General features: G+C 38.9%; 1 protein-coding gene across 1 annotated transcript in view; it reads left to right on the plus strand.

The window, feature by feature from the left end:
• Positions 1-259: 259 nt before the first annotated feature.
• The window catches only part of STX4 (syntaxin 4), a 31,859-nt gene continuing 18,685 nt past the window's right edge, over positions 260-13,433 (plus strand). Inside the window, exons 1-6 of the mRNA XM_034419839.3 lie at positions 260-802; positions 4,670-4,780; positions 9,747-9,846; positions 11,324-11,398; positions 11,566-11,636; positions 11,730-11,838. Of these exons, the coding sequence (XP_034275730.1) occupies positions 773-802; positions 4,670-4,780; positions 9,747-9,846; positions 11,324-11,398; positions 11,566-11,636; positions 11,730-11,838 (496 nt within the window). The 5' untranslated portion in view covers positions 260-772. The remainder of the gene's footprint in view (positions 803-4,669; positions 4,781-9,746; positions 9,847-11,323; positions 11,399-11,565; positions 11,637-11,729; positions 11,839-13,433) is intronic.

The following is a 13,433-nucleotide window of genomic DNA, read 5'->3' on the forward strand; positions in this document are numbered from 1 at the left end:
AAGGCAGCTATTTGCTTTTTGTGAGATAAGAGAGCTTAGTGTTGCTTTTTGACTGACCATACTTTATCTTTAAAATTGTGTAGAGGCGGGCAGTGCGGTTACTTAACGACTGTGGGCAAGGAAATATATTTGAGTATTCCATCCTTCAGATAAACTGCCGTTATTTTGCATATAAACCTGGAATATTAGGAAAAAGTCTCGATGGCAAGAGACACTCTACAAATTTACGTAGCTCTACGGCGCTTTTTTAAAGACTTCCGGTTGCGGAAAATGGACTTCCGGCAACGGCCATATTTTAAATATGTGAAGTAACGTTTTAGTCCGGCAGAGTCTGAAATTACTTCCTGTTTTTTGAACACTTGAACCAACTTCCGGTCGAGAGAGAGAAAAGGGGCGGCCCCGAGTGCCATCCTCGCACAGTACCACATTCATTATTGGGTTTTGATATATTTCCGGTTTGGTTGTTTCAGTTTCTCTATTAGCTGTTTGGGGTGGTGGGAGGGGAGATTGAAGAAAAGCGGACCCTCGAAAGGCGGGATAACGCAGGTGCGCATGCGCAGAGCGGGACGGCGTGTGCTGCTTCAGTCATTCTCCGGCCGAGGGTGGGGGGATTTCTGCCCTCAAGATATCGAACTGCCAAGGAAGGAGGAGCTGGCTAAGAACTTGCGAGGTTTTCGTGCGCCTGCGCTGTGCGGCCCACTCCGTTCACTTTCCTCCCCCCCTTCACGCCGGTTCATCTCCGAGGTGCGAAAAAAAAAAACCAAACAAAGCTATGAGAGACCGAACGCAGGAGCTGAGAGAGGTGAGAACGCCGCTCGCGCGCCCCTTCTCGACGCACGGCTTAGCCCCGCCCACAACGGTCGCGCTTGCACCTCCCTTGGCGCCAACGGCCGCTCTGGCTTCACGTCGCCCTCCGCCGCTTCCTCCAGGGCTGTTCTCCCTTTCCCCTCTCCTCCCCACCCCCCGTTGCAGATTGGTGGCTTTTCTCACCACCACCACCACCCCCTCCTCTAATGAAATCCACGGCTCATTCCCTTTTCCCTCAGGACTCGCAACTTCCTCTCACCGCTGAACCCCATTCACACATACTCTTTTCACACACACACACACCCCTCCTTTGACTCTGGGTGGCTCCCTCAGTTGCCCGGGGAAGTAGAAGGTCTCCTCCCAGGCTGGCATGGAGAAAAGCCTCACTTGGACCTTCTGCCTTTCTCTTCTCTCCCAGCACTGGAATGGGAAAAGTTAACCATAATCCTATTTAAAATGGCGGCCGTCCCCTTTCCCTTTTATCAGATTAACAGAATTGGAAGAGACCTTATAGGTCATCTAGTCCAACACAACCTCAAGCAGGAGACCCTACACCAGAGGCCTTCAAACCTGGCAGCTTTAAGACTTGTGGACTTCAACTCCCAAAATTCTCCAGCCAGCTATGTTATGCTATTCTATGCTGGCTGGAGAATTTTGGGAGTTGAAGTCCACAAGTCTTAAAAGCTGCCAAGTTTGAGGACCTCTGCCCTACACCATTTCTGATAAATAACAGTCCAATCTTTTCTTGAAAGTCTCAAGTTTCTTTCCACCTGGCCTCTCTCCCCATCACCTCTGGACCCCCTCAGCTGCAATTTTCTCCTACCCTCCATCAATGGGAGGCTGCTTTAAGAAAGAAGGCTTATTTGATGAGCTGAACCAATGACAGCAGGCAGTTTTGGGACAGCTTGACCCCCTTGGCTTTAGGCATGGTTGGATTTTTATAGGGTTGTTCAATATAGTGAGCTCTGTGCCTTTTGCTATTCTAATGATGTGTGTGTGGAGGGGGGGGTTTAAATCCTATTGTGTCCTAAAGTTCATGTACTTTTTCTTAGAATTTGGAGTATGGGGTGGGTACATTCTTAATCCCATCAACTGGAGCGGAAGATGTTTTATATATGGATAGATTGGCTCAGTCTTAATAAGTAAAAATATCCATCTTTCAGGCATCTGCTGGAGGAAGTAGGAAGACGAGATGTTTTCTGCCTTTTAAGAGCATGTTTCTTCATTCCTCCTTTGGGAAAATATAATATTCTGCCTCTTTTTAATATTAATAATAATAATAATAATAATTTTATTTCTATACCGCCCTTCTCCCGAAGGACTCAGGGGGGTGTACAGCCTATTTAAAAACAGAATAGACATCAATTTAAAATAATTTAAAAGTATTAAATAAATTTGGCTTAATTTAAAACAAATATTTGGGGAGGGGGACTTCCTACACTCCATTGTACTTGATTTCTTCTCCCCTCCTCTTCAGACCTTTAGCCTTTATATTCCCCTCCCCTCTTCTCCATAGTTACTTTTCTTGGCATGGTTGCTGGCACTCCTGAACTCTCAGTGTCACCCCAGAGAAAGTTTAATGCAGGGGAATTCTGATAATTGAAATCCACCTATCTTTAAGGTTGCAAGGTTTGAGAAACTCAAGACAATGGCTGTCAGCCTGAAGTGACAGAAGTTGAAACAGGAAAGATATGGGAGCCACCCTCAACTTGGGACACTACAATTCCAAGTAGCAGATGCTGGCTGGGCTCTAATGGAAATAGTAAAAGCACCAGGTGGGACAGGTACTTCCAGGTGGCCAAGTATCAGTTGCTGCTTCCAAAGTTCAAATCTTTATTGTCAGTGCACAACATATGTACAATGAGATTGGTTGAGCTTAGTGCACCTTCCCAAACACAATACAACTCGCAGTGAGGACAGAAAATCCCTAACCCAATAAATCATATTAACAAAACACCCAGTTCTATTGCACCAGTGTGAACATGTTACACATTGTGCCGGCCCTGCAAGTCCATTGTACTATGTAGTTCTGATGTTATTTTGCATTTAGGAGTCCATCTGACATGGATAAAAATTATTCTTCAGCCTGTTTGTTCAGCTGACTATACTTCTATATCTCCTTCCCGGTGGTAGGACGGTAAAAAGTGGTGACCAGGGTGAGAGTCCCAATCTAAACTAGACACAAGATGACTGATCAACATCAGTAGGAAGAGCTGACCTGGATTCTAGAATAAGAATGAGCCTGATTGGGTCTTGACATGGAATTGCAATGGAAGGGCAGATTTTAATTTTGTCTTGGAGGAGGTTTGCAAATGTGTTGGTATAAAATTATTTACACATGTATTTATGCATGCTTTTTATTGTCTCAGCAGTTGCCACGAAATCTATATTCATTATGCCTGTATTGTGGACTTTCCTTTTTTTTGTCCCTTTGACTCAGTCTTGTCCCCCGACAACTGTCTGGAGAAGTCATTGCAGTTTTCTTGGCAACACTTTGGAAGTAATTTGCAAATGCTTCCTTTGTAGATTGAGAGAAAATAACTGGCTCAAAGTCATCCAAGTAAATGTGTGCCAAAGATGGGACTAGAAATCAGTGTCTCATTTTCTAGGTGATGCCTTAAACACTACCCCAAATTTGGCTCTCTGGACTTTCCTTAATCTTCCAAAAATCTTCAATCCTTATGTAATTGAATAAGTGTTTTACTAAATACTGATTCAGCACGGCTGCCCTAGCTACCATTATTTTACAACATCCATTTTTTAAAATATGATTTTTTAACCCCGAAGAGGACTGATTCCGACTGCCTGAGGCTTTTGTTAGAAAGGGCACCGGTTTCACAGTTCTATGAAAAATACTTTTAATTCCAAGTAAGAGATAGCCTTCTAAAAATTTATAAAGGAAGGAAGGGAGTTGGTTCAATTATTCTCAGAACATAATTGTGGTTCTTAGAGCAAAACCCTACTAATTAAGCAGGGCTGAATAATTGTAATATATGGTTAAAGTTTTAATTGGCCAAAGCATTTATCTCTAATTAAATAGTAGCAATTGTTTACTACTTTTTCTTATATTTTGAGAAAGGAGACTTGTTTGCTTTTGGAAACTCATTATTCCCAAAGACCTTTGAAAGTGCTGTACCAGTTCTTGGTATCTTCTGAAAAACATGTTTTTGATGTGACCCTAATTTGAGGACCACTGAGTTACAGCAGTGACACAGAGAATTTCCAAGGGAAGAAATTCTATTGTCTAGCTAAGGAATTTCCAAATTTGGCAACTTTAAGACTTGTGGACTTCATTTCCTCGAATTCCTGAGCCAGCCATGCTAACTTGCCAAGGTCAGCATTTTTCTCTCCAAATTCTATAAAATAATATACATTAAAAGTACTGGTTAGCAAGATGGACTTGTGTAGTTAAGCAGTAGCATTAAACTCTGAATCCACACACAAAAGCTTGCACAAACCTTGCAAATTATAGCCATGTCTTATACAACCAGGAAGAGATAAACCTAGTTTCATTTCAGTCATCACAAGTGAATTCTAAATTAAAGATTAAGCAAATAGTGCCTGGGGCTGGGCTACACTATTTGGACTGCAGAAATCTAGATGGACACTACACGATTGGAAAAACTACATTTTCTGCATCCATTGGCAATCCAGATAATGTAGCATTCAACTACAGGTAATCCTCAATTTACAACTATTTGTTTCATGACCAGTCAACATTTCAACAGCACTGAAAAGGGTGACATATGTTTCTTGCACTTGTGTTGCAGTGTCCCTGTGGTCACATATACCTGTCACGCATGAGGTATATGTGCTTTCTGAGACATACTGTACCTTATTTTCTTTTCTTTTTTTTCCACAGAAAGATGATGAGTCAGACAATGAAGATGTTGAACGTGTGGCTCTTGTCACACAACATGGATTAGCAAAACACAGTAACTTCCCTGACCCTACTGATGGATTCTTCCAAATGGTATCATGATCTTCTTTACCAGCACTTGGGGGTTGATAATCCACCTTTTTTTGTTCTCTCTCTCTCTCTCTCTGAAAAATCTGAAGGATTTTTTTCTGTCTTCTGTAAAAACTCTCCATATCTGATTTCTCTTCTTGTAGTGATTAAAAGTACCCACTTAAATATGACAATTGCATTCCCTATTAAGGGTATAAGATACCTCCCCCACTCCTACATGTGAACTGCATAAAGTCCCCTGGCAGTGAAACATTCACAGCAAACTGAATTGATCCTGGATGGCAACGGGGAGAATCAGACAGGAACCAGTAGCCCAAATAACTCAGATTATTTATACTCACTGGCTGTATCTCAAAGATACCCTGTTTCCCCGAAAATAAGGCATCCCTGATAATAAGCCCAATCAGGCTTTTGAGCACATGCACTAAAATAAGCCTCCCCCAAAAAATAAGCCCTTCCCGAAAATATTTAAATGGAGAGCTGGAAATAAGGTAAAACAGCAAGAGGAACCCCATCTTGTTCCATGCGCCCCAAAGTAATAAGACCTCCCTGAAAGTAAGGCCAAGCGTTTATTTCAGGGTTCAAAAAATATAGGACAGGGTCTTATTTTCGGGAAAACACGGTAGTACAGCTAGCATGCTGGCCTATTAGGAAAGGATCAGTAATGAGAAGAGCATCAAGATGTGTTTATTGAAAAACATTCCAATCCCATGGTGTAATTAACACTATGTTTTCCTCTTTCTTTATCTGTTCTTTGAAGTGTAAAAGACCAAAGACGTATCAGCTGCAGTTCTGCTTTTGCTCAGAACTGCTCAGCAAGCAACAAGTGGTTTGCTGGAAGCCTGTTGTATACTGTGGTTATTTGTATGCTTAATCTTTTTATGTTATACCTTCAAAGCAGTTTGGTTGCTTTGGTGAGCCAGGTTTTGGCCACAACACATATTGATTGCTTGATATCTCCAGGGTTGCAAAAAATAACTGTTTTGCTGTTCTAATACATTGGGAGGATAGGAAAGAAAATGGTACTTTCAAAGCCATACCTGATGTAGGTCTCATAACTATTGATGGGATCATAAAGATATGGATTACAGTAATAGCTGCATTTTCTTTTTATAATTCCTTTTGAATACCAATTACTTGGAAAATTTCTAAAACTCTTTTGAACAGTGTCCACTAGTATCTTGAATTTATTGGTACACTGCATCACTCTCCTAACTGGTGGAGTGAAGGCAATACTTTGTTGACTTGCAAGATAGTCTCTAGGATAGATAAATCTTATATAGAACAGTGACTTTAGTTGCCACTGATAGCATATCTGTCCAGATGTTCCAAAACTAAAGTAGTTATGCTGTTCATGAAATCAAGAGAAGAGGAAAGAATTCAGTAGAGTTGAATGAATTTTGGGTGTGATCTTAAAGAGCCATGGTGATAAATATATGCATGAAAGTAAAGGAGTGGGTTTAATTATGCATGACAGAGTTAAAATGTATGTTAGCAATTATGTATTGGTATCACTGGATTGCCATGAGTAGATATGAAAATAGCTTGCATGCTACAGTCCATAGAATGGTGATAACAAAAAGAATCCGGAATGAATTTGGGGGAATAATTGCCAACATTTGAACAAGGTACAATGGTACCTTCATCCCACCCCACCCCCCAAAAATGACTGGACCATTCAAAGACCCAAGAATATCTTGGGGAATATCTGCTTAGGAAAAGATCTGTATTTTGATTATGTTATTTAAGAGTAGATCTGTTTTTGTATATGCATGAACAAGAAATAAAATCATGGGAAATGCAGGTGAAATAAGAAAATGCTTGAAGGAGCGTTTTATTGATTTGTGTGGAAATGATAGGTTGAAGAGTGGAGTTAAATGCTTTTAAAGTTAATGCCCAAGAAAAAAGGTGAGAAGAAAGCTGTAAATCCTTTGAGAATGTAGAAAAGTAGTGAAGCTGCCAATTAAGATGGTGTTCCTGGAAAAAATTAAAATATGACCATTCAAAATATTTAATATTTTGTATTCAAATCTGGCTGTTAAGAAAATGCTGTTATTTTTCTATACCTAGAGAAAAACTCAATTGTGTAAATGCAATACCCCTCCCCGCAGCAGAATTAGTTGTGCTTGGGAAGATGTTTAGCAGAATTTTGATAGAAAAGATGTGAGCAAAGTGCTTTGATTGCTGGGAGTATGTAGATCAGTTTTATGATTTTCAGCAAGGCATTGAAGAGCATGTGAATAGGAAAAAATTATGTAGATTTAGAGAAAAATCTTATCATAAAGTAAATAACTTGCATAATGGAATATTTTGCTTGAATGAATCTAGCACAGTCGCTGCGGTCTACTCGTGGCAAGTAGGGCATATCAAATTTTTCAGCTTTCAGTTTCCAAACATTAGGGGTGCTCCAAAGTTGTGACATGCCTTGGGGATTGTAAAAACATTTTGGTTACTTTAATATAATTTAGATGTGCTTGGTAAGTAACTACATAAATTTCATCACTTTTTAACATTTTGTTTGTTTCAGGAAATTCAACGTGGGATAATTCAAGAGAGGGACAGTGGGACCTGGTCTTGCTTTAGATTTGAACCTTTTCAAGTGAGACATCCTCAAGGCTGGGATGAACCAGAATATGTAATCACTTGTTCCTCTTATCTCTCTCTTGAGTTATCCCGCGTTGAGTTGTCCTACAACAAGTTTTCCCACAGTGAGTTGTCCCACAGCTAGTCAGCCAGGGCCGAGTTGTCCCGTTCTTGAATATGGAGTTGCAATTTGCATGAAAGGTATTTGCCAAATACAGCTAGAGTGATATACAGCATGTGTGAGAAAAACTGAATGCTTAATATTAAGCATTTTTATATGGGGGGAGTTTTAAGAAATCCTTCTGGTTATTTAATCTGTTTATGAGTAATTGTATAAGGAGTGTAGTGCCTGTACTGTCAATAAAAATATGCTGGTTGGGAATGAGAACATGCTCATGTACTTTTGTATGCAGACGATGCTGTGGTGTTAAATGAGAATTCAGATGATTTGCAGCAAATGTTAGACTGTATAAGGAAAGAATGGATCTGAAAGCTAATGCATTAAAGATGGAAGTTTTATTTAACAGGAAATGAAGTAAGCATTTGTGGGTTATTTATAAGAAGGGAAAACTGCAGTAGATGAATGTATACTATATCTTAATAAAATGCCTACTAAAATGGGCAGAGAAAACGTAAGAAATGCAAAAAATGGTCAGAAATTGAAAATGGTACAGGTAGTCCTCGACTTACAACCACAATTGAGCCCAAAATTTCTGTTGCAATGCAAGACAGTTGTTACAGTAGTGGCCAAAATTGTGGAAACCTTTTGGGAAAAGTGTATTTTCTAAAACTAGCTAATAATACTACTTCAAAAAAGTAGTACCATAAAATTATATATCAATGGAAAGAAAATAAAAATTATTACCATGTCAGTTAATAGTTGGGTAACTTTTAGCATGAATTATGGCCTTACAACATCTTTCCATGGAGTAAACCAAGTCTTTTAGTTCTGCAGCTGTTATAATGTGAAACCAAGATTGAATCATTGCTTCTATTAACTGGGTTTTATTGCCGGGTCGCTTCTGACTAACAAGTTTCTTTAGTCAGCTCCATAGCCTGACTTAGGTGGCTCAGTGGCTAAGACACTGAGCTTATCGATCAGAAAGGTCGGCAGTTCAGCGGTTTGAATCTCTAGTACAGGTCTCTTGCGTGAGTAGGGGGTTGGACTAGATGACCTCCAAGGTCCCTTCCAACTCTGTTACTATTACTGATTTTCAATTGGGTTAAGGTCTGGGCTATTCCCAGGCCATTCCAGCAGTGGAATATGATTATCTTGAAATTCCAAAAAAAGTGGTATTATTAGCCATCAAACCTCAAAAATACACTTTTCCCAAAAGGTTTCCATAATTTTGGCCACTACTGTAATTGAGTTTTGCCCCATTTTACAACCTTTCTTGTCACAGTTGTTAAGAGAATCACTGAAGTAGCTAAGTTAGTCACACAGTTGTCAAGTGAATCCAACTTCCCCACTGACTTTGCTTGTCAGAAGGTCGCAAAAGGTGATCGTGTGATCCAAGGACACTGCAACTGTCATTGATATGAGTCGTTGCCAAGAATCTGAATTTTGACCATGGGAATGCTGCAACGGTTGTAAATATGAAAAATGGTCATGTCACTTTTTTCAGTTCCATTATAACTCCAAGCAGTCACTAAGCGAACTGTTGTAAGTCGAGGACTACCTGTATGGTGTAATGTATTAATCTTGTTGAAAAAAGTAAAACCAGCAGTGTATAAAAACATGCTACTGCCCACTTTGTTACCTGGTACACCTCACTTAACTATCATAAATGGGACTGGCAATTCTGTCACTAAGTAATACAGTCATTAAACAAGACATGTGTTTGCAACTTGCAATCTCTCTTCACTTTCTCCATTGACTCTGCTTGGCTATGAAGTGGGCAAATGATTGCAGGGATGCTGCAGTGGCTATAAGGGACAACAGGTTGTAAAGCTAATTTTTCAGCGCTACAGTAACTTTGAATTAAAAAGGGCAGTTATTAAGTGAGGACTACTTATAATTATTTTATTCTTCTGAAACGATTTTTAGAAACAACCTATAGAACCTAGAACAATGGTTCTCAACCTTCTCGGAAGAAGGGCGGCATATAAGTATAATAATAAATAATAATAATAATTTCACCATGGGTCCCTTTTAAATATCTTTTGTGGCCACGGACCCCCAAGACTTAAGATTTAAATCATATAATTTCTTCAAGCCTTCACAGACCCCCTGTGATGATAGCACAGCCCCTCCATGTGTCCACGGACCACAGGTTGAGAACCTCTGATCTAGAACAATTATCAGTGTTTCTGAGCTTCCTGAGATAAGATCAGGATTCAATAATTGCTACTGACCTTCTCATTATATCATTTATCCCCTTTATAGACACGTGACATCCGTGAAGCCTTGAAGGTACTGGAATGCAAAGTGAAGGACCTAGAGAAAAATCAGACTACAGTCCTGGCTTCACCAATCCCTGATGACAGTAGGTTTCCAACGATCAAGTTTCAATCTGCCAATATATATCTTGTGGCTTAAATCTTTATGGCATCTTGCAGGCTGTTACTTACAAAGTTGCGTGTTCCAAAATTACAAACAGAAAACTAATGGCAAAATGCTACAGTCCTTCTTTTAAAGCTTTGTTAAATTAGAACTGAAGCTTAATTAAGATGACATGGTGAAGATGACAGAAAATACCATCCTTGAGAAGAAATTAGTGGGAAAAGGAAACATGCTTCAAGCAGGAGACTTACACAAATGAGGCAGCAAGGAAGATTAGTCAATATTGATCAAGAAAGCAAGAGACCATTGGTCAGTTGAGTGTAGGAATCAAGAATAGAAACCAGCCTATTTTAAATGTAACAAGAACTGAAAGAAAATGATTTGCACTTACTTTAAAAATAAGGGCAAGGAATTTGTGCTGTGGGTAGAGTCAGAAGAATTATTTTGGCAGTAGAATTCGTAGTAGAGATATAAGAACTAAGGTTTGGAGAAAGAGAGAGACTACTGAAGAGAAATAACTAAAGTACAGGTAGTCCTCACTTTCTGACTGCCTTGCCTTATGACCATTTAAAGTTATGACAGCATAAAAATGTTTTGCAATCAATCGAGGCATTTATGGCCATCATAATCAGGTGATCACCATTCGGGCATTTCAGAACTGGATTGCCACAAGCTGTGCTAATAGAGAAGGCAGAAATAAAATTGTAAACTGTGATCACGTGATATTTTGCTTAGGCAATTGCGGCACTTAGCAACAGAACTGCCAGTAGCGATTGTGGTTACTAAGCAAGGGCTACCTATACAGAAGAAAATGAGCAGTTACAAATCAGACTTTCAGCAAAGGCATAAAGACGTAGTTTTGCAGAATTGTTCAGGAAGAAGTGGTGTGACTTACAATGGATTGCAGGTAGCAATAGCAGTTATATACTGCTTTATAGCCCTCTCTCTAAGCAGTTTAAAGAGTCAGCCTATCACCCCCAACAGTCTGGCTCCTCATTTTACCAACCTCAGAAAGATGGAAGGCCGAGTCAGCCTTGAGCCAGTGAGGATCGAACTGCTGGCAGTTGGCAGAATTAGCCTGCAATACTGCATTCTAACCACTGCGCCACCATGGCAGTCCTTCCTTAATAACGGCCTCATTCCTAGTTACAATGAAAAGTAACTGTGACTAATGCCCGCATTTGCAGCCTTTACACCTCTCTAGGGGTGTCCTTATGTAAAATCATGAATTATAAACAATCACGATCACATGATTTTTCACTTTGTGACTGCTTTACTTAACTGGGTTGATGGACCCTAATGCTGTCACTAAATGAGGACTAAATTTGTTCCCATCATTTACAGGTGGTTTCCCAGAGGAAAGATGGGAGGGGGGCTCAGTGTAGCTCAGTCACAATGCTTGCAAGAATCAGATATGATGAAAATTAATACCGTTTTTGCGTTTTCAATGTGTTTTCTAGATACAAAGCAAGGCCTACAAAAGCTGCGTGAGGAGATCAAGGAGTTGGCAAAAGACACCAGAGCCCAGCTGAAGAGTGAGTGTGCGCACAACTTATGAGGAAAACAAAGAGGATGTATCTTGACTCTTCAGTTTAGGAATTAATATCTAGTGTTCTGAAAATATATCATATTTTAGTCCCCAGAGCTCTCTTTCTTGAAATAAGCATTACAATCTCATAATAGCTACTTCTTGATTATGTAGGAATTGAGCCCACGAAGGAGGAACAAGATGAGAACAGAAATTCGTTCAACAACCGAATGAAGAGAAATCAGGTGAAAAACAAAGCACTTGGTTGCCTTGATGGGGAAGCAAGGTGAGGAGGCAAAAAGGGTCTGCATAATTCATTATATATATTTCTGTTTCAGCATGGAATCCTTTCCCAACAATTCATGGATCTCATCAATAAATGCAACTCTGTACAGTCTGACTATCGAGACCGAAATCTGGAGCGCATCAAACGACACCTACAGATTAGTGAGTATTTGCCTTTGTTAGGCACAGAAAATGCTGCATTTTAATGTCAAATCATCTTGTAGAATTGCCCCAAACCATGTGCCTGCTGTAGAAAGATTGAGACAACCAAGGTTATTTGAATATTTTATGGCTAAGGAAAGTCCTAGGTAGTGGCCAGTTAGCTATTGGGCCAAATTCAAAATTTATTTATTTGGGACAAAGATACCTGTTAGAGAATCTCAGTTATAGATCTGTTCAGTCACTGAGATTATCATGCATTTATTGCGAAGTCTGGCAACTGCTCACAAATGGGCCTTCTTAATGATTGTGCCTCCAGTCTAGAATGTTCTTCCTCTGGACATTTGAGAGACACCTGCTATAGCAACTTTTAAAGTTTTATAAAGAATACATTACTTTAAAATATTATTTATCATTAAATTCCTTTTATTGCTGCTTTTATTGTATTTTTTAAAGTAATTTTATTAAAGATTATAATTGCAACAATAAAAACTAATACAAACTGGAAGAAAGCAAAAAAGTAGAGAGTGAAAAGTGCCAAGGAAAAGAAAATATGTAAAAGAAAAGAATAAAGAAAAAAAAGTGACTTTCAACCTTTATCACAACAAATATAAACAATTTTAGTAATTTTTTACCTCTTGCTTTCAACCAATGATCTCTTTGTCCTGTAAGTTGCCAGAAATAACATATCTGTTTTTATCTTGATCAAATAAACAAACTTCATGTTCCTTTCTTTTACTTCTAACAGTCTTAATTTTAATCCACTCAAGTACTCTTGTAGAACTACTTATTTCTTTTTTATTCCTTCCCACAAGATTCATCCAAGCTTTAACTAAACTTTTTTGTAAATCTAATATGATACAATTATCCAGATTACTTTCTTCATTTATTAATTAATAATTCTCTTTTGACTTTTAAAACATCAATGGATTACATTTTTATATCCAATTAAACATCTTTTCTATGTCATTTTTGTAGCCTGTCATTTGTAGATTCACTTTCAGTGTCTCTGTCTTTTTTTTTATTGCAAAAGTTTTACAATTACATTTTCACCCCTTTTTCCCCCCACCACCACCCACCCCAAACTTCCCAACCTCCCTAACCCTCCCTAACCCTCCCCTCCCCCCCAGACTTCCCTATATTATACTCATATCTGGTAAAAAAAATAAAAAAACCCCTTAATATAAAACTTGTGTAAAAACTTGAACCCCTCCCTCCCCTTTATAATTTTTCTTTTTACCCTCATTACATTAAAATATTTCTAATACATTATTTTCAAATAAAAGCTATTTGATACTTTCTAGTTTGATATTTGTTCTGAACATATTCTATCCACTTTTTCCATTCCCATTCATAAGTCTCTTGTGAACAATCTTTTAAGTATGCTGAAATCTTCGCCATCTCTGCAAAACTGGCCATCTTCAGAGTCCATTCCTCAATAGTGGGCAAGGCTTCATTTTTCCAATATTTACCTATCAACAATCTTGCTGCTGTTATCATATACAATATCAGCTTTACTTCACCCAATGTAAAACCCTTAGCTATACCCAATAAAAACAGTTGTGGAGAGAATTGAATTTTTTTCTTCAAAACATTCT

This window comes from Pantherophis guttatus, chromosome 4 (genome assembly GCF_059756535.1).
Source record: "Pantherophis guttatus breed Tessera chromosome 4, ASM5975653v1, whole genome shotgun sequence".
Lineage (NCBI taxonomy): Eukaryota > Metazoa > Chordata > Lepidosauria > Squamata > Colubridae > Pantherophis > Pantherophis guttatus.